Source organism: Lontra canadensis, unplaced genomic scaffold (genome assembly GCF_010015895.1).
Source record: "Lontra canadensis isolate GAN:19392208 unplaced genomic scaffold, GSC_riverotter_1.0 scaffold8, whole genome shotgun sequence".
Taxonomy (NCBI): Eukaryota; Metazoa; Chordata; class Mammalia; order Carnivora; family Mustelidae; genus Lontra; species Lontra canadensis.
The window spans coordinates 12,588,660-12,616,324 of NW_022631002.1; the positions used below are offsets into that span (position 1 = coordinate 12,588,660).

The following is a 27,665-nucleotide window of genomic DNA, read 5'->3' on the forward strand; positions in this document are numbered from 1 at the left end:
GGTGCAGGAGGAGGCTGAGGCTTTAGGCTTTTGCTTTCACATTTCAGTGCTACTGTGGACCTGTCTTACCTTGTGCATTCAGCCCTCCCTGGAAACAGCACGCTGGCATCTCTCCAAGGAGTGTCTTTATTCAGGGTGATCATAAACATCACAGCCTTTCAGAGTAAACCTAATTCCCTGGGTCCCCAGGTATACTCAAGTCCTTTAGGGCTGGCTGGGAGGCAGCCTGTTTGCTGTAGTGTCTAAAGAGGAGAGAATGACCGCCCATGCAGAAAGCTGGCCTGCCTTGGCTTTCCCACATAATTAGGAGCCCAAGGGACTCACCTCTCTTGGTGGGGGGAGGCTGCCTGCAGAGCACCACGCAGACAGGCCTGAGTGCAGACAGCAGGGTGAGCTGAGCCTTACTTCCTGCTGTCCGCAGTGGAACAGTCTGTGCTGTCAGAGCTCCCCAAGCCAGACAGCCTTGCTCAGCTACTTGGCCGTGGCCACTTAGGGAACAGAGCCTGAAGAATGACAGGCCAGATGGGCCTCGGCTACAGGCGCAGCCTCTTGATGTCCTCACTGCGGAAGTCCATGCGCAGAGCCAGCACCTGGCGTACTTCGGCAGGGGTGAGGCGCCACGTCAGTGGGCCAGAGTTGGCACCCCAGTAATCTAGGATCTCTGTGACCTGTGGGGAAGAACACTGGCAAGTCAGCAATGAGAGGCTACCCTGAGAGAAGGCAGAGCAGGGCGGTGCCCAGGAAGAAGGTACTCTGTAGGGCTGGGCTGCTGGTAGACACTTGGTTTTGAGAAGAGGCAGGGATCTAAATGTTGTTTCTGCCTCTCTTCCCAGTTACCTTTCCCTCACCAGGTTAAGGAAGCCACACATACCCGCTCCAGATTGAGGATTGTGGCCATCTGGGAGAGCCGGGCAAACTTGTCTCGGATGGTCCAGGTGGTCACTGTGGTAAGGTAGGCGATGAGTGACCTCAGCTCCTTATCAAACTGCAGACCGCCCAGCTGCAAGGGAGCGTAAGCTCAGCCAGCGTTCAAGGCCTGGCCCTCCTGTGCCTCAGTCAGCTCCAAGACCTCAGACGCCAGGGCAGGACTGCAGCTGGATGTGCAGGGAGCTGCGGGCGGCAGACTGAAGGGATGCAAGGCCTAGGATGGCAGGTCTGTCTTCCTCAGAGGAAAAACAAGAGCTGGGGACCTGTACTCCCTGGAGCTTACCCGGTTAAAGGTGGATTTCAATACCACTCTCTCCAACTCCACTGCAACAAGGCTGGTCATGAGGCCGGTCAAGCTGTCATAGATGACTGGAGACAGGCTGGCCTGCACACAAGAGGTTAGACATAAGCGAGAGTCCTACCTAAGCCCCTGTGCCTCCAACAGGAGTCTTTGGGGTTGGGGGGTAGTAAGCACAGTTACAAGAGGCCATCGGGGAGTATGTCTACAGGCTGGGGCCTGGAAGAGTTTTCGGGGTTCCCAGTAGAGTGTGATGAGAAGCCAAAGGCTGCTGATTTGGGCAGAAGTGGGTAATTCCATAACCTGGTCTCTCAGCCCCTGCTCACCTTGAATTCCGCCATTTGTTGCTCTAGGTTAAGGATGAACTGTTGTACCCAGGGGTCATTGGCCTCATAGTCGTTGAATTCTTCCTGTCAGGAAACAAGCTGGGTCACTGGGAGTTTCTCCAGAAAGTACCATTCACCCTACCCCCCACTTTCACCCCTCTAAGAAAACAGAGGAAGAGGTCTTTCCTCTCTAGCTTCTGACTCATCCAGGTGAAGCAGTTTGGACATCCAAGTTGGCATATGCTACTGCTGCTTTTATATCACACTTCCAATCAGGAAATGGCCCTGGGCTGCAGCAGTGGCTATACAATATGGTAAAGCTCCTGGCATTTTATTTCCTTTTGGATCTCATGTTCTGCAGGAATGACATCATTAGGCTAAGAAAAAAGCTCTTAAGTGTGATAGGTAGGGCAAAAAGCCTTAATAAAAGAGCATGTGCCAGGTCATGGAAAATCCCCTACAGGTGTCTTTCAGAGCCCGTCTGTCTGCAGGAACAACCTGTTTCCTGGGAAGAACCTCGTCTGCCAGGGTGAGGAACGTGGGCCAGAGAGGCAGGGAAGGGCTGGTCTGTTCAGACAGCTCCACTGCCCTCCAGCCAGGGAGCTGGAGAATGAGAAATAATTCTGGGCCTGATGGCTGCCTATGGTCAGGCTGACCTCTTCGATGTTGTGGGAGACAGATAAGAAGGTGTTGATCCAAGGCTGCACCTGCGGCTTGATGGCTGTGCTGTTTAACTCCGTCAGTCCTTCCTGCGGAAAGACAAGGCAGAGACACATCAGACACAGAAGATGCATGTACCTCGCCCTTCCTTTCTTCTGCTCCATCCATCTTGTGACTGCCAGGGCGTTAGTCTAGTTCTCTGGTTTTCCTGTGAGCCTGTCCAAAGTCTACCAGAAAATGCTCATCGAAGAGGTCAGAAATAACCTGTTCCTTTCCAGATCTGTGCCAATTCAGGTCCAGGCTATGGCGTTGGTTTGGCAAACTCAAGAGAAGAGATTTCTGAGTACCTGATAGTAGGCAGCACCTTTGCCTAAGGCCAGGCTGCAGGTCTGAGTAACCACGTGGCTGCACTTCTTCTGAGCACCTTTCTGGGCTCTTGGCACTGGAGGCCAAGTGGAGACTCAAAAGGACCACAATGCTGGCTTGTCAGGATGACAACTGCCGAAAAACGGATCTTCAAGGGACTCACATGAGCTCAGTGTCTTGCATGCTATTCCCTCCCTTCTCCTTGTTCCTTATATATATCGATCCCATAATAAGCGAGTAACAGTATTCTCAGAGCAACACACAGGCACAGGATTCAGTCAACAACTGATCCTGGGGCTTACCTGCAGAAGGTCTCGGAATTTGCTGGACACGGCAGCCAAGTCAGAAAGGCAGCTGTCAAACTTGGCCTGGGCCTGCTCCCCTCCAATGCCCTGGCTGAACAACTTGGTGCAGTCACTCTAGGGGAGAGTACCCAGTTATCAGGCTTCCAAGCATGGCTGGGATGTGCGGGTGCAGGGAGGGTGGAGAAGGTGCCCATGTGCAAGCAGCCATTTCTCCGACTCCAGCTTTCCCTGGGAAGAGCTACAGTCAGTCCACTACACTCCTAGGCAAGAGTCCTTGATAGGTTTCAGAAAACTTGGATTCTATCCCAGTGGCTAGCCACTTGGTTCTCATTTCTCCCTTTGTAAGATGAGAGTATTGGTATCGGGGTATGAATAAAAAATATAAAAATCGGAAGTTTTTTTCATACCGTTAGAGTCAGCCATTCCTAGCTTCAAATTCTGGCTACATATTGGTTGAGTGACCTTGGTCAAGTGATTTAAAAAGTTTCTGAGCTTCAATGACCCTGTTTATAAATTGGGAACACAAATTCCTGTTCCCATGGTAGTTGGGAGAGTTGGAAGAGATGATGTACCAAGTGCCTAGCACAGCTCCTGGCAAGCAGTGGACACTCCGGCGATGCGAGCCTTTATTGTTATAGTTTCTGCTTTTTAGATAATTTGGTCCTGGGGCGCCTGGGTGGCTCGGTCAGTGGAGTGTCGGACTCTTGACACCAAGGCACTCCAATAAATAAATCTGTATAACAAAATAAAATAATTTGGTTTGGGTGCCCAAGGGAGATCATCATGATCGCAGCTAAGTTTTAAGTGCTTACTGTATGCCAGGCCCTATTTAAAATATTTAACTTTTATTAATTAAGGTACCTGTCTTAAGAAGTAGGTACTGTTACTATCTCTTTGTATAGATGAGGAAACTGAGGCACAGAGAAGTTAGTAATTGGTCTAACACCACCCAGTAGTTAAGTGGTAGAGGTGGGATTCGAGCTGGGATCCTGGCTGCAGAGTGCCTGTTCCTAACGCCTGTACGACAGCCTAGGTATGGAGAACATCACAAGCGGAGCTGCCTGAAACTCACGATGTCCTGGTTTGCCAGGAGCTCCTTGGAAGTCTGTGCGCTTCTGGCTATGACGGGCAGCAGTGCGGAAGAGCCGCAAGGGGCCTGATGCAGCTGGCGGGAGCCCTCAGTTCCACAGCAGCTGAACACGCACTGTCTTTGCCCCGCCTTGTAACCTCCTCACGCCATCTGACCTATCCCGAAGGGCTGCTCGTGCGGTTCAGGAAGAACACGCGTGAAATGCACGTCTAAGGTGGGTGGGATTCATGGGAACAGTTTTCTCAGCTCTTTGCTACCCTTTTCTTTCACTTGCTAATTCTGGCTCAGGTCTAAATTTCTAACATTTCCCAAAATACTCCTTCCAAATTCAATATCCTAAGGACAAAATCTTAAGGACAAAGTCAGGAATACAATCTAAAAGGTGCTGTGACTCAAAAATGATGACAGCTACCTTGGCAAACATGTACTGTGTGAAGAACACTATGCTTTTGGTTCACTCTTATTTTACTCCATTTTAAGGCCTTTTGGGGGGTAAATTTCTAATCTGAATCTCCCACCTGGCTGCTCTCTCTCAGCCTCCTTTAGGAACTGCATCAGTTACAAGGATCTCACCCCATGCTGGCTCCTGGCCCCCTTAGTCTGCCACCCCTAAGCCAACACTCATAATCAGCTTGTGCGCTGAGCCCTGTGTCTCTGCAGTAACGTTTCCTCCTCGGACTCAGTGTCTGCTGGGATGGCAGGACCCTGGCTCCCCTCCTCTCCCAGAGGCAGACTTTTGAAGTGGGGGAGCGTTGGCCCTTCATTTTCTAATACTTAGCAAAATAATTGTCTTGTGCTATTATTAGTTATTAACTGTTAGTACAGTTATTAACTACCCCGGCATGCCTCTCACAAACCAGGTATTTTATATTATTATATTCAATTTTTGTAACTCTGTGAGGCAGATATCATTCTCCCTATTTATAGATGAGGACACTGAGGCTCGGGGAGGTTAGAGAACCCGCCTCATGCCACACAGCTGGTCAAGGGTCAAACAGAGCTATGAACCCAGGGGAATCTGACTTCCAAACCCAAGCAATTTACACCACACTGTGCAGCCTTCCTTTAAAAAAAAAATGGTAACAGCAACAGCTTTGTAGCAGGTTTGGTAAACCTTATTTCATCTTAATTTCCTAATATTTTTACAGGACTTTATCATTTTTTAAAGTGCTTTCAGCCTCTTTTTAATTAAGCCCCCAATAAACCCAAATGAGGGCAGGAAGGAGATCTGTTTTATAGATGAGAGTGTTGAGGCTCAGGGAGTTAAGGGACTTGCCTGAGGTCACAGGCCCAGTATGTGCTGGAAGTGCTAATTTGAATTCTGATCTTCCAACTGGTGGGCTGATCATGAGCGAATCCCCCCTGGTGCTCTGAAGGAAGACTAGCTCCATGCCAGGGGATGGACAGTCCCCACCAGAACCAGTGCACAGTCCTCCCTGCACAGGCAGGCCCAGAGAGGCTGCAGCGACAGGCAATGTTCTCCATACCTCCAGTGTCTTCTTCAGGGTGGAGATGTTCTCACTGCACACTTCCACATTGTTCAGGTTGACCTGGGAGTTGAAGACAGAGGAATGTGACTTCCTGCTCACTGGTGTCTGAACCACTCCAGTGCCAGACTGGCTGACAGTTGTACTCCTGAGGCTCAGAGGAGCGCTAAGGAACACACATAGCAAGGTCATCTGGAAGGGTGCTCAGGTCTTAGATTGGGTGGAATGGTGAACCAGGCTTGCCCTTTCTCCTGTGCCTGACGCTAAGGCAGCAAAGCCATCTAATGTCAAGGGTAGTGACCCAAGGTTTCAGGACTTTTTGTCCCATGTTTAGGCACACAGGTCTGGGAGAAGTCCTGAGCTCCAAGCCCAGGTCAGTGAGGCAAAGGCTGACATTCATTTAAGAAATGCTTTCTGGGGCACCTGGGTGGCTCAGTTGAGCCATTAAGCATCTGCCTTTGGCTCAGGTCATGATCCCAGGGTTCTGGGATCGAGCCCCATGTGTGGCTCCTTGCTCAGTGGGAATCTGCTTCTCTGTAGGCCCCTCCCCCTGCTCATGGTCTCTCTGTCAAATGCATAAAATCTTTAAAAAAAAAAAAATGTTTCCTAAAATCTACCCTCTCATAGAGTTCATATTCCAGAAGGCAAGTCAGAGTAGAAACATCAGATAACGATAAACAATGCAGAATAAAGCAGGATGAGAGGACAGAAAGTTAGTGACAGGCCACAGGACTACAGCCAGAAATAGAAATCAGGTCTCCCTACTCTTACTCCTGCTAAGAGCTCCTTCTTTCATAACTGTATCGTCTTTTTAAAAAAATTTTTTTTTAAAGATTTTATTTATTTATTTGACAGAGATTACAAGTAGGCAGAGAGGCAGGCAGAGAGAGAGGAGGAAGCAGGCTCCCTGCTGAGCAGAGAGCCCGATGTGGGGCTGGATCCCAGGACTCTGAGATCATGACCTGAGCCGAAGGCAGAGGCTTTAACCCACTGAGCCACCCAGGTGCCCCCATAACTGTATCGTCTTACAAGCCTAGTGCAGAAATACGCATCATAAAAAGCAGCGTGTAACAAAAGTGATGATTCAGGCACAAACTGCTATGGTCATTTAGAATAAAGAAACATTTTGGTCTTAGGCATTCAAGGAAAGCTCCTTGGAAGAATTGGTGACTGAGATGAACTTAATTCAGCTCCAAAAGGCTGGAATAATTCGACAGATGAGGGTGAGTGCATTTCTCCACCAGCATCGGCCTTTCTCTAGTGCACTGTCAGGCCCCTTTGATATCTTCTTAATGGTATTTAGGATTACCCAGTATTACTTTGTTTGCTTCTTGTTTGCCTTTCCGCTAGAATGAGAGCTCCATAAAGGGAGGGGTCTATTCTGTTTTCTTTAGAGCTATGTCTCTAGTAGAACACTGCCCAACAGAACTTTCTTGATGATAGAAATATTCTAAATCTTAATTGCCTAGTACAGTAGCCCCTAACCATCTGTACATGAGGCTAATGAACGCTTGAAATATGGCTCGTACAACTTAGGAACTGGATTTTTGGTTTAAATTTATTAGTTATTTATTTAAAAAAAAATTATTTGTCAGAGCACAAGCAGGAGAGGTAGGCAGAGGGAGAAGCAGGCTTCCTACTGGGCAAGGAGCCCGATGCGGGACTTGATCCCAGGACCCCGAGATCATGACCTAAGCAGAAGGCAGACGCTTAACAGACTGAGCCACACAGGCGTCCCCCCCACCTTTTTTTAAAAGATTTTATTTATTGGTTTAAATTTAAATAGCCATCTCTGCCTACTGGCTGCTGCATCATGCAGTGCAGTTCCAGAGCCTAGAGCAGTGCCTAATACATAGAAGCATGTCAGTAAGTATTTGTTGAATGAATGAGTAAATGAATGTGTTCTGCAGAAGGGAGAACATAAACAGTTGCAGAGTGGCAGAAAACCCCAAAAGGTCAAATACCTTTATCAGCAGAATTAGTGCACAGATATGTGCAGGCAATGGCAAGAGGTAAAGCTGCAGAGGGGAGTGAAGTCAGACTAGAAGTTGGAAGCCACGCTCTCCTGTGGACAATGGGGTGGCACCGAGGATTACTACCTACCAGGTGAATGCTGGATGCGCACCGATGTGGTTTGGGAAACCTAATCTAGAGGCTGTGTGGGGGTGGAATTACAGAGTTTGAGAGGATCATACTCTCTCTGAACTGGGGTGCTGGGGGTATGACCATGAAGGCAGGGGTGAGACAGGGAGGAGCCAGTTTTCAAGAGATGAGTCAGAAGCTTCAGGATTTGGGGGTAAAAGAATCCTAGAACTCCAAGGACTGAGATTAGGATGACCCCCTTGTGTCCTCAAGAGTGCTTCCCTCATCACTGTCCTGCAGCCAATACTGAAAGATCTTGCTGCTGACAGTGCCAAGGCCGCTTTCACAGGGGTTGGGTAAGACTTAAAGCCTTTCGTTAGCATGCCACACACAAGGCTGCTAACATCACAAGCCTGCAGAGAAATAAGTGCACTGTCATGACAGCTCAAGGATGAAGGCCACAACTTAAATGTTTCCAAGGCATTTAAGGGCATAAGAAAAATCTATCATAAGGGGAAAATGGATTTGAGTTCAAAAGCTATTGATTTCAAAGTTTCATTTTACTGACAGTCCTTGTAAGCATGGATTCACTGGGCTTATCCATGGCTCGTGGTGACTGATATGTCAGCACCGATGGGGAATTCATCTTGACAGCCAAATGAATCAAGGTGACATAAGAAATAAGTGCCACAGTGGGAGTGATGACATTTTAAGTAGATGGCGTTGGGAAAACGGGAAACCTGTCACAAAGCATTTAGCATCACCTTTCTTGTTGGCCTTATCTTCTGGGCCCTCAAACAATGAAGCTGTCTGTGTGGCAGCCAGTGTCATGGGGACTTGTGGGGCCAAGGGGAGGAGAACAGCACTAGTGTGGCAGGATGGGTCAGACTCTGGAAGCTGTCAACAAACCACCAAGTGAAGAGGCAGAGCTCTGAGGTGGTCAGCAGCTAGGTGGTCATTTCTGAGCAGAGAAATGAAAGAATAAAAGTAAGTTCGGTAGAAAATGAAATGAATGCAAACAAAATGAAAAATTTAAGTCAGTTCGTGATCACAGGAAACTGGCTGCCAGACATTTTGGCAAGGTTCTCCAAAGGGGTCAGATTTCAGAAGCTTCTTGGAGCTGATCTTCTTTCTTGGAAACAACCAGGACATCTCAAATCACTAGAGCCCATGCTCAGGGAAAATGTTTTCAGTGACAGGAAGACTGCGGGGCTGCCTAAAGAGCTTCCATACTGAATCTGCCTCAGGATGAGTCACTGTGGGTTAACTTGCACAGGTGGGTGGATATTAGTATGTTTATGCTACTGTCTCCATAAACAACAGCTCTTAACTCTTTCGGGTGTCATGGATACCTTTAAGAAGCTGATAAAAGCCAAGGACCCTGCTTCCAGGGAGAAAAAAAAAAGGTACAGACTTGGCATCTAACCCCAGGGTGTCCAGAGACTCTCTCTGGAGGTTACAAATGGAGAGTTATATTGTTGGGTATTTCCTTCAGGCTCTGAACCCCAGAAGCAAAGAAGACTCAAGAGCCTGGCCATTGTGGGGGTGGAGCAGAATGACCTCTGACAGCACTGTTACCACTCATGCCAATACAGCACATGCCAAGAAGGGCTGATCACAGGCTCAGGACTCCTCTGTATTCTTTTGACTCATCACAAACTGGCTGTTAACCTTGTATAAGCCCTTTCATCCTTCCATGCTTTTCCATTCCCAGCTGTCATACAACTGGTAAGACACTGCATCATGTTGTCCGTCATTCTGGCTAAGAGCTTCAAAAAGGTCATCTTTCTGAGGAAGTTGAAAGCCTAAGAAGTGTGCTAGGAAAACCACCCTGCTAGGCCTAAATGATCAGCACCCCTCCATGTTGTGGGACTTCCCTCAGAGAAGTGGGCTGGAGGCTTGGCACAGATATTACAGTCGGTTCTGTGGCAGATGCAACCCAGGCTTGATACTCAGTGGAGCCCGGGGAACAGCTTCCTAGTGCTCTTGGGAATGAGCACCTGGGAGACCTGAGGAGCCCAGCCTTCCAGGCAGGGAACAGCGATGTCCTGGATTGGATTGCTCAGAAATAGGTACCTGAATAAGAAGAGGTTTCAGAACCTTCTAGGGGGAGCTTTCCTTCTATAGAGGGAATGGATGAAAAGTCTCTAGTTGAAAGCTAATTACACTGTGGCTTAGAGGTCATAATTTAACCTCTTGAAATAAATGGACCAGCTCCCAATCTATGGGGCTACCTACCAGAAAGGACAGCTTGGCCTCGTCAGTGCTCTCAATGCCTTTTGTGTCAAATTTGCCTTGCTGGAGGCTGCTGTGCATGATGTTCACGGCACTCGTCACCCCTCGCTGGATGTCCTGGAGGGTGGTGGCCGGGAAGCCCATCCGCAGCTTGTTACACAGAACGTCCCTGGGAGGGGAGCAGAATGGCATATGGAGATTGACAGCACTCAATCTGACTTCCAGGACGGTGGAAGAGAGGGCGCACGACCCTAACCCAGCAGCATGAGTTGCTCTTTTAGGGGAATAACCAATCCTTGAGACCATTGTAGGAGAACTTGAGCATCCAGGGTATGAGAGAGACCAATGCCCCTTTATGGGCATTGATATGACCAGAACATATAGAGGAGATTGGCCAGTTCTTTGCCTCCTATGAGGATTTCAGTTATCGCCACTGAGCTCCAACAAACGCAAGAGGAGGCACAGAGCTTAGTGAAAGGCAATACCATGTAAGTGGTGAGAGAACAGGTTTTGGGAGTCAGTTCTGGGCTTCACTCCATATTCCACCATTTATGAGGTGCCTGCTCTCCCTGAGCCCTAGTTTCCTCATCTGTAAGAGAGGTAATGGTTCCTACATCATAGGGTTGTTATCAGGACTGAATGAGAGCAGGAAATTAGTATAGTGCTTGGTTTGTAGCAATGGTAACTATGATTGCTATATTATACCTACTGCCTTACCTGAGCTGCCTGTTCTCTTTCCTAGGCCTGAGGGCCAGTAACCCCTCCCATCCAGTTCAGGGAGCACAGATGCAGCCTGTAAGATATCAGGCTGCTCTACAGCTGCCTGGACCCAAGGATGTTGTACCATGGATAGGAGTTTTATACTGTATAGCACTGAACTAGAATCATATGGGGGGAAAAAAGGAAGCAACAGGGGCCTCAGGAATCAATATTAAACCAAACTAGGACCTTTCTCCTTCCTAGAAAGTAGAAAGGGAGTCAACCCTACCTGAAGTCGGACTCCAGCTCCGTGGTTGCAAGGTTGATCATGGCACAGAGACAGTCGATGCTGGAACTGGACAGAGCCCGCCCAATGCACTTCTTAACAATGTAGAAGACATCATCCACCATGCTGGATGTCAACTGGCCTTTCTCATAGGTGTCCAAAGCCACAGCCTAACCAAAAGGCAAAGTAGCCAGTGAGGGCTCCAGTTCTGCATGCCACTGTTCTAGATGGTTCTGGAATAGGCTCTGGTTCTGCTTCTTTTTGAGCTTGCCCTTGTTTCTCCCAACATGGCTTACTCTGGTCACAGCCTGGTGTGGATCCTCCTTGCCAAAACAGCTCATTTCCCTACTGATGACTATGTTAGGACATTAAGTATTTAGGGCCTTTGCCCTGGGGACACCTGTTACCCAGGACGTAAGACATCAGGAGAGGCCCTTCTTCCCTGAGGTTCTTTACTCACATACTTCCAGGGAAGTAGGTAGGCTCCCTGGGAGGGGATCACAAGTAGGCTCCCTGAGGAGCTGAGGTGTTCTTTTGTGATTCTTGGGAAAGACATCCTAGCTAGGTCTTTGGAGAGCATGACAACTCTAAAAATGCCCTCTAATCATACAAAGGGGTACTGCTCAGTTGCACGCAAGGATATTCTCAAAGCAGGCCAAGAAATGTGACATGCCTCAGCCATTCCTCCAGTCTGGTTTTTTGCACAGGAAGCCCCATTTCCAAGGAGTGTATCCTCTGTCCTACCTTGTTGACAGTCTCCCTCATGAAGTACTCCTCCATGGTGATATAGAAGCCAATGAGCTCCTGCATGGTACAGCTCAACAGGCAGTTATTAAGGAGCTTGTCCAGGCTCTTCTGGTGCTCTAGGGGACAGCCAGGAAAGGGATACTCACTTTTCTTCCTCAAGAGAAAAAGTTCGACTGTTTTAATTTCCCCAGGTTCCTTTCTAGTCTTTCCTCCCAGTCTGTACATAATTTACATGGTTATAATCACAGTACAGACATAATTTTGTATTCTGCTTTAAGAAATTATATCATATACTCCCTGGGGAGCACGTAGGTAGCTCAGTAAGTTGAGCGCCTGACTTGATTTTGGTCATGATCTCAGGTCATGAGATGGAGCCCTGCATAGGGCTCTGTGCTTAGCCGGGAGTCTGCTTGAGGATTCTCTCCCCCTTTGCCCCTCCTGCTCGTGCACTTGCATGCAATGCGCGTGCTCTCTCTCTCTTATTTAAAACCAATAAAGCTTTTAAAAAAGTATATTATATGTGCCTGAAACTAATGTAACATTGTATGTCAACTATACTCAAATACAGAATTAATTAAAAAACCAAAAAGATTACATCATAAATATTTTCAATGTTTCTACAAAGCTTCTTTTTTCTTATTTTTAATGGCTGTGTGATAGCTTATCAGGTAGACAGTCCACATTTTTTAAAACTTTTTTTTAACATTTTATTTATTTATTTGACAGAGAGAGAGAGAGAGAGATCACAAGTAGGCAGAGAGAGAGAAGCAGGCTCCCCGCCAAGCAGAGATCCTGATGCGGGGCTCGATCCCAGGACCCCGAGATCATGACCCGAGCCAAAGACAGAGGCCTAACCCACTGAGCCACCCAGGTGCCCCTAAACTCTATCTTTAGACACTTGGGTTATTTCTAAATGTTTTGTCCTTATTAGAGATAACTGGAAACCACAGTAATTGCAGATTATGGTAAATTTTAAAAGATTTTTATCTTTAAATAATCTCTGTACTCAATATGGGGCTCAAACTCAAAATCCTGAGATCAAGAGTCGCATTCTCACTGACCGAGAAGGCCAGGCACCCCTACAATAAAAGTGTACAAAGGACTTTTTACTTCTTTCCCATTAGAATTAACTAGTAAGCCTTAAAATTCTTAAGTTTCCAGGGCAAAGACTGAAATATATTGGGTACACTATATTTCATTCTCTAAACCAGTGTGGCCCGACAGAATTTTCTGTGTAAATTAACATGTTCTATATCTGTGTTGTCTAATATGGTAGCCACTATTCAGCACTTGAAATGTGGCTAATGTAATTGAGAAACTGAATTCTTTTTTAATTTTTATTTTTTAAATTTTTAATTTTTTATTAACATATAATGTATTATTAGCCCCAGGGGTACAGGTCTGTGAATCATCAGGTTTACATACTTCACAGCACTCACCATAGCACATACCCTTCCCAATGTCCATAACCCACGCACCCTCTCCCTACCCCTCTCCCCTCAGCAACTCTCAGTTTGGAGAAACTGAATTCTTAATTTTAGTTAATTTTAGTTAAATGTAAATTTAGAGAGTCCCATAGGGCTGGTGACTACTGTATTGGACACACAGCTCTGAACAGTGACAGTCTTTATGAATAGCAATGCGCATCAAAATCCAAATGAGCATACATCTTCCTTTAAACATCAAAGCAATACCATTCCGGGTCATATAAATAATTCCCTTGCCATGTATTAAAGTCATGTAGAATGCCAGAGATGCTGTGATAGTTTCAAGTCTCTAGTTCAGGGAATCCTGCATATACTTAACCACCAGGAATTAAATGGTCTTCTTAAAAATCCAGAGAATCAATCTGTAAATGAAACTGGACTGTGGCCCACATTTCTTCCCAATGTATTTATCCCTTTAAAACTTGTGACTGGGGGAAATGGGAGACGGAGGGAGTGAAAGGCTTTCTTTATACTGCATACTCTTTTCATATACTCTTTAAAATATATACTTTTTTTCAATATTATGGCTCAATACTGTATTAAAGTGTTATTTTTAAAAAAAGATTTTATTTATTTTAGAGAGAGAGAAAGAGAGCAAGTGTGCACAGCTCGATCTCAGGACTCTAGGATCATGACCTGAGGCGAAGGCCAATGCTTAACCAACTGAGCCACCCAGGAGCCCCTTAAAGTGTTACATACTATAAAATTCACACCTTGTATTTGTACATTTCAATTTTTTTTTTAAAGTAACTTTACAGAGTTTTGTAATAATAGCCACAATCCAGTTTTAGAATATTCTTATCACTCCCGAAAGTATCCTTACGGAATTAAGTATATCTTTTTGTTCTGTGTACCTACACATCATGTGTGCAAATCACCTATCTTATTTATTTACTTATTATTTTTTAAAGATTATTTATTTATTTATTTGACAGACAGAGATCACAAGTAGGCAGAGAGGCAGGCAGAGAGAGAGGAGGAAGCAGGCTCCCTGCAGAGCAGAGAGCCCGATGCAGGGCTTGATCCCAGGACCCTGGGATCATAACCTGAGCCAAAGGCAGAGGCTTTAAGCCACTGAGCCACCCAGGTGCCCCTATTTACTTATTTTTTATCATTATTATTTTTTAAGATTTTATTTTTAAGTAATCTCTATACCCAATGTGGGGCTCAAACTCACAATCCCAACATCAAGAGTCACATGCTCCACCAACTAAGCCAGCCAGGTGGCCCATATCACCTATTTATATTAAATACTAATCCCTAAGTCGAGCTGGTGACAAAACATGGTGTGGAGAAAGGATTAGAGGAGGGTGCCTGGGTGGCTCAGTGGGTTAAGCCTCTGCCTTCGGCTCAGGTCATGATCCCAGGGTGCTGGGATCGAGCCCCGCATCGGGCTCTCTACTCAGCAGGAAGCCTGCTTCCCTCTCTCTCTCTCTCTGCCTGCCTCTCTGCTGACTTGTGATCTCTCTCTGTCAAATAAACAAATAAAATCTTAAAAAAAAAAATTCCTTAAAAAAAAAAAAGATTAGAGGAAAATAATTTAACCATTCTGGACATTAGCTTTCCTCACCTGTAAAATGACTAAATGGTCTCATAGAGCAAGTCTAATTCTAATATTCAGTAAGTCTGTCTTTCTTTTTGGGAGTCAGTTTGCCCACAGACTACAAAGGCTAAGAAGTGCTAGTTACTTCCTTGTTAAGAGATCTGTGGCTTACAAGATCAGTGTGGTGTGATTAAGAGATCAGTGCCAACTCTGTCCTAGCCCTCCCAGAAAATATGGGAAATGCCTTTTACCTTGCTTTACTTCTTCTGAGGCCATGGAGTCCCCCACCTCAAAATCAGAGCTGATCCTCTTCCTGAGGAAGCGCAAGTACAGCTCGCTGCGGGCATTCATGAGGGTCACCTCAGTCAAGATAGGGTCCAGTTCCCTGAGATACATGGTGCAGGAGTAAGAAGGAGGACACTGGATTCCCAGATATAAGAACTACAGGGCAAACACAGTTCCAAACTCCCTCTCCCACTGGGCCCAGAAGGGTCAGCTCTGCCAGACAGTCATCCTGGCTCTGCTGGCCCGATTATACTCAGAGAGCTTCAACCACATACTCCACTTACCTGTTTCACCTGAACCACTCACCACTAAAATACTGTCAGGGCTAAATAAGAGAATGGGAGGTGTAGTTTTGCTAGTGGTTTACCTATGCTTCACATGAAAGGAACCACACCTCCGCAACCTCTTATTTACCTGTGGTGGGATTTTAGGATACACTATTAAACTGTGACCCATGCCCATTCAGATGAAGAGCCAAAACAATCTTGAAAAAAATTAACAAAGTTGAAGGACTCATACTTCCCAATTTGAAAACTTACTGTAATGCTACAGCGTGAAGACAGTGTGGTACTGGCATTAAGGACAGGCATATAGATTAGTTTAGAGTCCAAAAATCCTCACATTATGGTCAACTGATTTCCAACAGAAGTGCCCAGACAATTCAGTAAGAATAGACTTTCCAACAAACTGTGCTGTGATGATGACTGATCTCCACATTAGAAAGAATGAAGTTGGGGCGCCTGGGTGGCTCAGTGGGTTAAGCCTCTTGCCTTCGGCTCAGGTCATGATCTCAGGGTCTTGGGATGGAGCCCCACATTGGGCTCTCTGCTCAGCAGGGAGCCTGCTTCCCCCTCCCCCTCCCCCTGCCTGTCTCTCTGCCTACTTGTGATCTCTGTCAAATAAATAAATTAAAAAAAAAAAAAAGAATGAAGTTGAATCCCTCCCTCACATTATACGCACAAATTAGCTCATTTTCCGTAATGAACTCCACAAGAGCTTTTCAAAACATAGATGTGGTCATACTGTAATCACATGATTTCCATTGCACTTAGGATATAGGACCCTGAGTGGTCTGATTCTAATGACCTGTCTGGATTTACCTCAGACCAGGTTCTCCCCAACTCTGTACTTCAACTACACTGCTCTTCTTTCAGTTTTTCAAATACACAGCAACTTTGCATATGTTTTCCCTGCTCTACCTGGAAAACTCTTCACATCTTATTGCTAGTCACTGTTTTTTTTTTTTTAGATTTTGTTTATTTATTTGACATAAAGAGAGCACACAAGTGAGCACAAGCAGAGAGACAGAGGGAGAGGGAGAAGCAGGCTGCCCGCTGAGCAGGAAGCCTGATACGGGGCTTGATCCCAGGTCTCTGGGATCATGACCTGAGCCGAAGGCAAAGGCTTAAACGACTGAGCCACCCAGGCACCCCATTTCTAGTTACTCTTAAGGTCTTAGATCTAAGGTCATTTCCTGAGACTTTTCCTTGAACTTTATCAGCTAAGTTAGACCCCTTTATTACATGCTCTCCTGCACCCTACAAGTAGTATATCATAATGATTAACAATATGAACTCTAGAGTAGGACTGCTTGGATTCTATTCCTGGCTCTGCGATCTTCTAGCTGTATGACCTTGGGCCAGTCACTTGACCTTTTCAGGCCTTAGTTTCCTCCTCTGTAAAAAAACATTTCTGGATTAAATCAGTGACCCTCAACTGAAGGTGATTTTCTTTTTCTTTTCTTTTCTTTTTTTTTTTTAAGATTTTATTTATTTATTTGACAGAGAGATCACAAATAGGCAGAGAGGCAGGCAGTCAGGAGAAAGGGGCTCAATCCCAGGACCCTGAGATCATGACTCGAGCTGAAGGCAGAGACTTAACCCACTGAGCCACCCAGGCGCCCCTGAAGGTGATTTTCATCCCACCCTCTGCCCCCAAGACATTTGGCAGTGTCTGGTGTCATCATGCTACCAGTATCTAGTAGGTGGAGGCCAAGAATGCTACTACTAAACATCTTACAATAGCACAGCATGGTCCACCCTACCAAAGAATTATCTAGCCAAAATCACAATAGTAAGAGGCTGAGAAACCCCTGAATAAATGCCTGAATATTTGTTAAGACATAAAGGGGCACCTGGGTGGCTCAGTGGGTTAAGCCTCTGCCTTTGGCTCAGGTCATGATCTCAGGGTCCTGGGATCGAGCCCCGCATTGGGCTCTCTGCTCAGCAGGGAGTCTGGTTCACCCTCTTTCTGCCTGCCTCTCTGCCTGTGGTCTCTCTCTCTCTCTGTCAAATAAATAAAATCTTAAAAAAGGCATAAAAAAATAAATATTTGTTAAGACATACATAAAACAATGTATGCCATATAGTAAACACTATATATATGTTAGGTATTATTATTATCTACTTTATAGACTACAGATGCCACAAGGAAAGAATTATGTCTGGTTTGCTTACTTTGCTTGCTGCCAAATCCCTAGTAACAAAGACCAGTGTTTGACCCAAAATGTGTACTCAATAAAAATTTACTGATTGAATGAATACATTTTTTTAATGTTTGAATTTTAACAAGCATATTTTTATTAGAAAAAAATAAAAGCTTAAGTCATAGAGTATTTCTGAAACACAGATCACATAGTAATAGAGCAGTCTCTGAATGATACACGATTACCAATTCAAACTCCTATGGGCTAAGAAAAAGAGGGTTATTACCTTGGTTCTATTTTTTCTGTTGTAGAATTTCTCATCAAGCTATTCTGGACATGCCGGAACTGCAATATACCAAAGAAATGAGAATGTTCTTCCCAACCCTCCTTCTATCTCCCTCTTGCTCCTCCCTCCAAACTTCTGGCATAAAAGAATGTTTAAGTTTAGTTTGCTTAACAGGCAGACCAAAAGTAGGCTATCAGGATGATGAGCCAAAAATTTACTTTTGATTTCGATGCTAATGCTCTCCTCTATTATTGCACTGAGAAGTGATGTTAATGGTGCTCCAATGAACTACTGCGTACTCTCTTAGAGTTCTAGAAATAAAGCTGAACGGCTACCCCTATTTCTAAATCCTACTTACTTCCTCTGCTCAAAGGAAAGGAGAAATAAAGTTCACAAAAAAAGCAAGTGTTACTGTGAGCACTTAAAGAACTAAGGAGAAATCTGAGACAAATGACTTGACACTTAATAGGACCTTAAGAAATAGAATTCTCCTTATATCACTAGAAGGTACTGTTGCACATTCTGTGATAGAGAGGTGCTCTAATGTTTGTTTGTTTCAAGAAGCCCTTTCTACTTCTTTCTCAGTCTTGTACTATATCATCAGAATACCTCAAATCCAAAGTAAGTTGCTGAGAGGCAAGATGCAGGCAGTTTGCATTTGGCACGTATTTTTCTATCTACCTCTGCTTTCATCCCTTCCCTATCGCACCTTAAATTTATTGCATTCAGTATCGCTGGCTCACACTGTGTCCAAATCCCCCTGCAGCTTCCCTGGCTCACCTGCTGGTGGTAGTCCCGCTGCTTGATGAACTTGTCCACCACTTTCTCCACTTGTCTGTCACATTCCACCTGCAGGTATTTTATCAGAGTATAAAGTCTCCCTGGCCCGTAATAGGTCTCCACTATTGGCTGGTGGGTCTCCACAATGCGGGCAATACCTAGAATGGAGAAAATGAGAGGGCTAGATTCCAAATATTCCTTCCACAAAATAAACTCCTTTCTTCTATCCAGGACTGACCTGGGGTCTAACTCAACTCTTTAATGCTATTTCACCTCCCCAAATGAATACAAATGGTTCTTGCCAGTACTGGGAATTGCTAAGCAAATGTCTGTTTAATATATACAGTGCTTGGTAAACCAGAAGGCATTTACTTTATGTATGATAGGTTAACAGGAGCATCTTTAGAAATCAGCATCACTCTCTTCCCAATAATTTACTTTATGGTTAAATTTACTCTTAGCATTTGGGTCTTGAGGGATAGGGCTGATTAAAAGACTTGAGAGACTAATTTTTGCTAATTAGATACCGAATTAAAGTTAATTCTCCAGGGTCGCCTGGGTGGCTCAGTGGGTTAAGCCTCTGCCTTCGGCTCAGGTCATGATCTCAGGGTGCTGGGATCGAGCCCCCCGAAGGAGCCTGCTTCCCCTCTCTCTGCCTGCCTCTCTGCCTACTTGTAATCTCTCTCTCTGTCAAATACATAAATAAAATCTTTAAAAAAAAAAAGGTTAATTCTCTAATGTATCAATCAATACACTGCAAGCTATAGGAGTAAAATGAGGGCATCAGGCTAGCAAGGGGAGAAGAAAACCTAGGATGTGGGTGTTAAGTGGTAAAGTCTCCAGTCTCTCTTGAGTGGAAAAGGAGATTTACCTTCAAAAAGAAGAGTGAGTGTATCTGCAAAGATGACTGCAGCTCTCCGATCACTCATGTCTGTCCCCAGCACCAACAGCAGATTCTCCTCAGATTTACTGGCCACCTGAAAAGTGGAAAATCCACAATTCTCAGATCAAAGGCTAGTTTCAATTTTCCAAAAAGACCTCCCTTGACTCTCTTTTCCCATGTTTGCTTTGATGCTTGAAAGCTTAGAGAGGATAGAGGAACATCCCTTGGGGACTCTGAGTTGTCTCGGCCTCACGCAAGACAAAGAACTTGAGCATAGTGGTAACTCTTCTTTGATTCAAAGATATAAATAATGCTTTCCTTTTCTTTGAAGGTATGTATTGCCATTAGCCAAAGGAGAGAGTCCCCACTTCCAATAATCACCTCAAAGGATAACTCAAAGTTATCATTAATGGTGCTTCATTGAGGGCGCCCGGGTGACTCAGTCATTAAGTGTCTGCTTCGGCTTGGGTCATGGTCCCGGGGTCCTGGGATCGAGCCCTGTATCAGATTTCCTGCTCAGCAGGAAACCTGCTTTTCCCTCTCCCACTCCCCTTGCTTGTTTCCCTCTCTGGCTGTCTCTGTCAAATAAATAAAATCCTAAAAAAAACCCAAACAAACAAAAATGGTGCTTCATTGAGCAGGACAAGGAATGTGGGTACTGCAGAAGGGATTTTAAAGGGATTTATTTATTTTTTTAAGATTTTACTTATTTTATAATTTTTAAAAATTTATTTATTTGACAGAGATCATAAGTAGGCAGAGAGGCAAGCAGAGAGAGAGAGAGAGAGGGAAGCAGGCTCTCCGCTGAGCAGAGATCCCGATGTGGGGCTCGATCCCAGGACCCTGAGATCATGACCTGAGCTGAAGGCAGAGGCTTAACCCACTGAGTCACCCAGGTGCCCCAAGATTTTATTTATTTTAAAGGGATTTAAAGTAGAAGCCATTTCTAGGTCAAGATGGCAAAGTACTGATAAAAAATGGCCAGCCCCACATATCCCCCTTATATTTTATTTTACTTTTTAAGATTTTATTTATTTGACAGAGATCACAAGTAGGCAGAGAGGCAGGTGCGGGGCGGGGGGGGGGGAGCAGGTTCCCCACTGAGCAGAAAGCCTGATGTGGGGCTCAATCCCAGAATCCCAGGATCATGACCTGAGCTGAAGTCAGAGGCTTTAACGCACTGAGCCACCCAGGCGCCCCTTATATTTTGTTTTTAATAAATTTTCGAGAATGGTTAAGACATACACACTTAAATATTCAAACGGAATAAAGGAGTGCTCAGTGAAAAGCAGTTCTTCCTTTATCTATGTCTCTTAGTCTCCTAAGTCTCTTCTCCAGAGAAAACCATCATTAACCCTTATACAAACATGTATTTTATTGCCACTTCTGTCATATGAAGCAAAAATGCTGCATATAGTTGTTTAACTTAACCATACGTTAGAAAATGAAACAGGTCAGCACATTCAGAACTGTCTCATTTTTCTTAATGCAGAACAGTGTTCTATCACAGAGAATTTGCTGGGGGGGGAGGTGGCAGGATGTACTCTGACATATAGTCATAAACAATAACCCTCTGCACACACGTCTGCTGAGATTTGCATCTTTTCATCTAACATCAAGGGGAAGTGGCTGAGACTTTAACTGAAACCTGTTTCTTTTTTTTTTTTTTTTAAAGATTTTATTTATTTATTTGACAGAGAGATCACAAGCAGGCAGAGAGGCAGGCAGAGAGAGGAGGAAGCAGGCTCCCTGCTGAGCAGAGAGCCCCATGTAGGGCTCGATCCCAGGACTCTGAGATCATGACCTGAGCCGAAGGCAGCGGCTTAACCCATGAGCCACCCAGGCGCCCCTGAAACCTGTTTCTTTTTCAGGATTTAACCTTAAGGGACCTCACCTCCTTCATCTCAATGTGGCTTATTTTGAGACTCAATCCTGGTTATGAAGTCTGAAAACAACAAGCCAACAACTCTGAATGCTCTTAAAAGAAGCCAGTTTCTGGCTGAAATCTTAAAAAGGGTGATTCAACTTGTCAGAGAATTTGCATTTTAATTTTCCTATGTTTTCACTTGGTCTGTCAGACATGAATGTACATCACTAGATGTCTAGGCCATACCTAGATAAGTGCTGAATGAATGTATGCATCCAGTCCTGCTACAGTGGGAGCAGGAAAGGGGAGTTAAATCCAGAAGTGAGAAAGTATCCACAGAAACTGGATGCACACAGTGCCCCAAACTGCAGGCAGAGAATCATCGCACTCTCTTACCAAGCAATCAGGGATCATACCTGCTTGCAAAGGTATTCTGAGAACTTGCTTAATCCCTCCTCATGTAGACCCAGCAGTGGGAAGATCTTGAAGAAGCGCTCCACCTGGGGCAGATCCCCTTCCTTAGTAGCAAGGGCAAACTTCTCTGTTACAATGGCTTTGAGACGCTGCTCAGCTTCCTGTAGCAATTTCAGGTTGGCGTCAATCATGCTGCCTGCACAATGGGAGGAAAATGGGAAATAATGTAAAGAATGGTACTCTCTCAGGTCCGTGCCATTTTGTGCACCACTAATCATTCGAAATATACAGAAGTTCTAATCAAGAAAAAAAAAAGTAAGATCTGTGCACAAGTAACTATAACAAACTAAGTGTATAAGTGTAGTAAGAGAGTGTCCGTAAGTCACATTTCAGTTGAAGTAATTAGAAAAGTCTTCCCAGAGATGATATCCTATCTTTTAAAGATGGGCAGCATTTTGATACCTGAAAAACAAGTACATACATTCCAGGCCAAGGGAATGAAATGAGCAAAGGAATAGAGATAAAAAGATGAAAAAAATATTTCTAGGGTATTGCAAGTAATATAAACTCTGGCATACAGAGTATTCTGTATACGTGCACAATGAATGGATGCATGAGTGAACAGCATGAAACAAAATGAGAAAGACAGGGTGGGTTGAAATCACAGAAGGCCTAGAAAGCCAGGCTAAGAATTCAATTTTGTAAGTAGGCGATATAGTCAAGTGAAAACCCACTGGCCAGAGGAACAGTAGATCTGGATTTAGTTTCCTTTTTCATAAAATGGGAATAACAACACCTGTCCTAGAGTAGTCTACAACCTCTATAGGGTTGAGTACCAGATGAGGAAATTGCCTGACACCCTTTTCTTGGGTGATAGTTTGCCTTGTTCAGATTACAGATGCTTGTAACTAAACCAGAATTTATAAGTGCTTAAACCAGATTACAGATACTTGTAACGACCGTAGAAATCAACAGTTTGGGATGGATGTCACCTTCTTTGCCCTGTCGGCTGAGCTCAATGACTGACTTGTCCAGGCACAAGTAGCGATGAATGTGGGCCGCAGCCTGCTCATAATCTTCATTCCTCAAAGCAGTCTGAACTCCATCCATGCAGAACTTCAGGTCCAAGATATCATCAGCTCTCTGAATGGCTTGATAGAGGCGGTTCTGCAAAAAGACCTGGTGCTTAGAAACAATGCCCTATTCTCTCAAAACATCTCTTCAGAAGGTAGGGAGATTCAGGAGGAGAATCCAGTTAACCCGAGGCCCTGAACGAAAACCAAGACCAGTCACAAAACTGTTACTGATGATGATCAATAGCACCAACAGTATCATGCAGTTTTATTTACGTGACGAGTTCATTCATTTTAATGGAAACAGGAACAGGGACAAGTCATATTTGCATTTGGCTGATGCTGTTAAATTAATAATGGAATCAGGCTGTATTTAACATTTGGGAAGAGGACATTATAAACCAAGTAATTAGATAAGTGATATATGTGGAAAGTATTTTTCTTTTAGAATAGGCAAGATTTTTTTTCTTTTTGTTTATTTAAGTAATCTCTACATCCAACATGGCGCTAGAACTCACAACCCTAAGACCAAGAGTTGTGCTCTCTTCCTACCGAGCCAGTCAGGTACCCCTAGAATAAGCAAGAATGTGTAAAAAAAAAAAAAACCTTAACAATGTGACTTGGTGGCTGTGTGGCTATTAGCATTTTGTGGTAAGTTATTTTTACAGAATCTCAACAAATAGATTGGAAAGAGTTATGGTATTTCACAGGGGAAAACTGAGACTGGGACTGACTTATTCAAGAGCCCAGATCCTCTGCTATTCACTACAGTAGTCATTAATACTCTGTGGCCATTGAGGACTTGAAATGTGGCTAGTCCAAATTAAGATGTGTAAAACACACACTGAATTTCAAAGATTTAGTATAGAAATAAGGCAAAATATCTCATTAATACCATTTTATAGTAATCATATATTTAAATGGTATTTTGGATATAATGGGTTAAATAAAACATATTACTAAGATTATTTTCACCTATTTCTATTTTACTTTTTATTTTTAAAATATTTTATTTATTTATTTTTTAATTAAAAAAAATTGATTGATTGATTTCACAGAGCAAGAGGGAGAGAGAGAAGCAGTTTCCTCACTGAGCAGGGAGCCTGATGTGGGGCTCAATCCCAAGACCCTGGGACTATGACTTGAGCCGAAGGCAGACGCCTAACCAACTGAGCTACCCAGGTGACCCTCTGTTTTACTTTTTAAAATAATGAAAAAAAAAAAAATTGGCTACTAGTGGGACACCTGGCTGGCTCAGTCAGGAGAGCATGATACTCTTGATCTCAGGGTCATGCAGTTAAAACCCATGTTGGGTGCAGAGCCTACTTGAAAGAAAGAAGGAAGGAAGGAAGGAAGGAAAGAGAAAGAAAGAGGAAAAATAGAAAAATGAAGAAAAATGGCTACTAGAAAAATCTAAAGTTAAATGTATGGTTTATATTCTTTTCCAATTTGGATGATTTCTATTTCATTTTCTTGCCTAAATGTCTGGCTAGAAACTCCAGGACAATGTTGAAGAAAAGAAGAGCTGCATCCCTGTTTTATTCCTGATCTTGAGGCAATCTTACCAGTCTTTCACTGGTGAGTAACTAGTCAGATGTGGGATTTTTGTAATTGGCCTTTATCAGGTTGAGGAGTTCCTTTTATTACAAGTTTTTTGAGTTTATGCCTTTTCTGAGTTTACAAGATGATCATGTGTTTTTATCCTTTACTCTACTGACATGGTGGATATATTAATTGATTTTCAGGGTTTTTTTTTTTTAAGGATTTTATTTATTTATCTGACAGAGAGAGAGAGAGAGAGGGAACAGGAGCAAGGGGAGTGGGAGAGGGAGAAGCAGACCTCCCGCTGAGCAGGAAGCCTGATGCAAGGCTCAACCCCAGGACTCTGAGATCAGGTCGACTGAGCCACCCAGGTGCCCCTAATTTTCAGATGTTAAAGCAACTCTGCATTCCTGGGATAAATCCCACTTGGTCATAGTATATTCTTTTTCATGTGGTGCTAGATTTGGTTTGTTGGTGTTGCTGAGGATTTTTATGTCCTTATTCATAAGATGTACTGGTCTTGAGTTTTCTCTTCTTCTGCCTCTCTGTTGGGTTTTACTATCTTGGATTAGATTTCTATTGAATGGTGCTACTCTAATTTCTAATGCGGTGGCCTCTCTACTGCCCCCTACTAACTCAAACGTCAGAAGTTCAACGGGATTACCTTGGCCAAGTCAAGCTGACGGACTTTGCTGGATACATTCTCAGCTAGGTTGCAGGTAAAGGTGATCATTCCAGCTAGCTGCTTTGCATCTCCTTCAATCAACTGCAGATTGGGACTGGAGACACATGTCAGCACATACACATCCACAGAGGCAGAAGGTAGGAATAAGAGATTGAAAATTTTTTTGTAAATGGAGACTATGTCTTCTACTGTCTTTGTACTTCCCCACAACTTTTAGCTCAGTTCACTCTACTCACAGCTGTTCCTAAAGAGTATTTTGCTGAAAACTCAGGTCTATACTAAATTAAAAAATGACTTTTTATAACTACTAAACAGACCTCTAAATAGGTACTGCTAAAGAACCAGAGAATAGATGCTTCCCACTGCTGAGTATAAAGTGCACTAACCAACAATCAAAGAGGGTGATGAGATCAAAGAGCGATTTTTATGACTAGCAAATACCCAAAGTTTGTAAAAACAGTGGTTCTCAACCCTGGACCATAATCAGGATCAGTGGGTGTGCTGGTTAAAAGCTTGTCAGATTCCTCGGCTCTACCCCCAGAGTTTCTGATTCAATAGGTTTTGAGTGGCGACTCGTAATTTGCATTTCCAACAAGTTTCCCAATGAGTTTGATACTTCCAAGGACACTTTTGAGAACCACTTGACTATACCCTTAAGTGTTCACTTCACCCTGAAATAATCCTCCTCTACATTTCCAAGTCAAGTGGCATTTTATAACAGAAAGTTAGGAAAAACAGTAATTTATCCAGTGGACCTTGTCAGAATAATAGCTCTTGCTGAGCTGCAAGACTCACCCCATTCGATGGAGAGTGACCATTTTACTTTCAATGGTGTTTTGCTGTTCCAAAAGAGCATCCAGTTCTCTCTCTACCAGTTTCTGAAACACAGACAAGCATTTTGTCATCAGAATGGTCAGAAGGAACCTTAAGAGTTATCTAACCCAACCACTTAGCTTAAGGGTGAATCCCATTTCGAATGTCTTTCCTTTCACTGAGTTCTCCTAGGACTTTAACCAATAATACTTCAGTTTTGCATGTATCACATTGCATGCTGGTTGCTACCTTTTGTGTATTTTATCCCATCTAGCAGATGAACACCATAAAGGCCAGAGGTAAATTTTAATTCAATATAATTAACATAGTACCTAATGCAGGAAAGCATTTAAAATATAATGGCTAAATGAAACTTTCAAAGTGGAAGTTACAAAAAGTCCCTTCATAGTGTACAGTCAGTACCCAGAAGGGATAAAAACATAATTCTCTCAGCAAAATTATTTACTGCATTACTGCAAAAGACATTAACCTTCTTAAATGCTTGAGTTTCTTCATCTGTAAAATGTAATACATATCCTATAGGACTGTTGTGAGAGCCAAACAAGGTAACAAACATAAAGTGCTTAACAGAGTATGTGAAGCATCATTTATTAATAGCCATCAATATCAACTATATATTTCTATTAAAATAGTTCAGTAGGATCCAGAGAGGAACGTCCCCTTGACAGTCATCAAATACAAATACAGAACTAAAATTGTCCTGTCTGGAAGATGGGCTTAATTTCACCTTAAAAATTGACTGACTTGGGGCACCTGGGTGGCTCAGTGGGTTAAAGCCGCTGCCTTCGGCTCGGGTCATGATCCCAGGGTCCTGGGATCGAGCCCCGCATCGGGCTCTCTGCTCAGCAGGGAGCCTGCTTCCTCCTCTCTCTCTGCCTGCCTCTCTGCCTACTTGTAATCTCTGTCTGTCAAATAAAAAAAAAAAAAAAAAAATTGACTGACTTAATGAATGCATGCTTAGGACTGTTAAAATACTAAATTTTATAAAGCACATCTTGCTGAAAAATGTTACCATAAAATGCTTTACTTGGTGCAATTTAATATTTGAAGATATTCTTAGATATCAATAATCCCTCCTCCCTCCTGCTGAAACTGCCTTTTGTACTCAAACTTAATTAAAAGTTTGGTTTAGGGAACAGTTACTAAACTTTATCAGACCTTAGATCTCTCTCTTCTGAGTGGCAAGGAACCCAAATGATATTTTAAAAATATACTGGCAGCATCAGGTTGCCACGGAAAAGGGAGGGTGCAAGGAATCCTCATGATATATCGTCTATGCCCCTGACACAATGCAAGGGTCCAAAAGATGAAAGTTCCTAGTCCAAGATTAGACAGTTGTGCCTGTCTTAAAATCTCAAGCTTCTACAAAGCTGTGCACTTACCGAACGCTAACCTCCCCCCCCACCCGTCCAAGTCATTCCCTACAAAAGTCTTATAACGCTTCAGGTTTACTTGCAAAGACTTCCTTCTTAAAGGAGGTAACGCGGTGAAAGCGTTTCGTAATTTTTTAAATTGCTAATTCAATGCAGGGGAGCCTTTCTTACTTTGAGAAGCAAGCAAGTTGACTCTAACTGCTCTGGCCGAAAAACTTAGATTAAGGGCCAGGGAAATCAAAGGGAACGAAGCAGATCGCCGAAATAACACGGAAAACAAATTTAGGGACACCAGATCAATTGAACAGAGATGTCACGTCCCCCCAGATACACTCAACTACACTCCTCCTTTTTCAGTAAGTGCTTTTTTGTTTCCTTCGGCAGAAGCAGAGAGAGAGAACTTCCCACAGCCCGGAATTCCCAAGACTGACGTCTCCTAAGCCCCCTGCCCCTAGGCCATTCCCCCACCTCCTCCCCGCAGAGCCGTTCGTATACAGCCTCTAGCTCCTGCAGCTCGGTCAGGGAGCGAATGAGCTCGGAAGAGATTTCCGAGCAGCAGCCTCCTCCCATCCCCTCAGGCGGAGGAACCCCTGACAGCTTCTGAGGGGACTCGAGATCCGCCATCTTGGTCCCCATTTCGCGCTTCCGGTCCCGCGAGGCCCCCGCCTCGTTTGCGCGCC

At 44.1% G+C, this 27,665-nt stretch overlaps 1 protein-coding gene across 2 annotated transcripts; it reads right to left on the bottom strand.

Annotated features, from left to right (window-relative positions):
• Positions 1 to 108: 108 nt before the first annotated feature.
• Positions 109 to 27,642, bottom strand: COG4 (component of oligomeric golgi complex 4). Of its 2 annotated transcripts, none has more exons than XM_032853981.1 (19): positions 27,454 to 27,642; positions 25,574 to 25,656; positions 24,758 to 24,872; positions 22,471 to 22,645; positions 21,481 to 21,674; positions 19,186 to 19,291; positions 18,315 to 18,472; positions 17,535 to 17,593; positions 14,790 to 14,923; positions 11,506 to 11,624; positions 10,765 to 10,931; positions 9,780 to 9,945; positions 5,460 to 5,522; positions 2,880 to 2,996; positions 2,208 to 2,300; positions 1,552 to 1,635; positions 1,211 to 1,312; positions 872 to 1,000; positions 109 to 668 (listed from the first exon to the last, which is right to left on the bottom strand). In XM_032853981.1, the coding sequence occupies exons 1-19, from the start codon at positions 27,619 to 27,621 to the stop codon at positions 534 to 536; spliced, it is 2,367 nt and encodes a 788-aa protein (XP_032709872.1). In that variant the 5' UTR covers positions 27,622 to 27,642; the 3' UTR covers positions 109 to 533. The 2 variants fall into 2 exon arrangements, with proteins under 2 accessions (XP_032709872.1, XP_032709873.1); XM_032853982.1 differs by lacking the exon at positions 27,454 to 27,642 and adding an exon at positions 26,082 to 26,167.
• Positions 27,643 to 27,665: the final 23 nt, after the last annotated feature.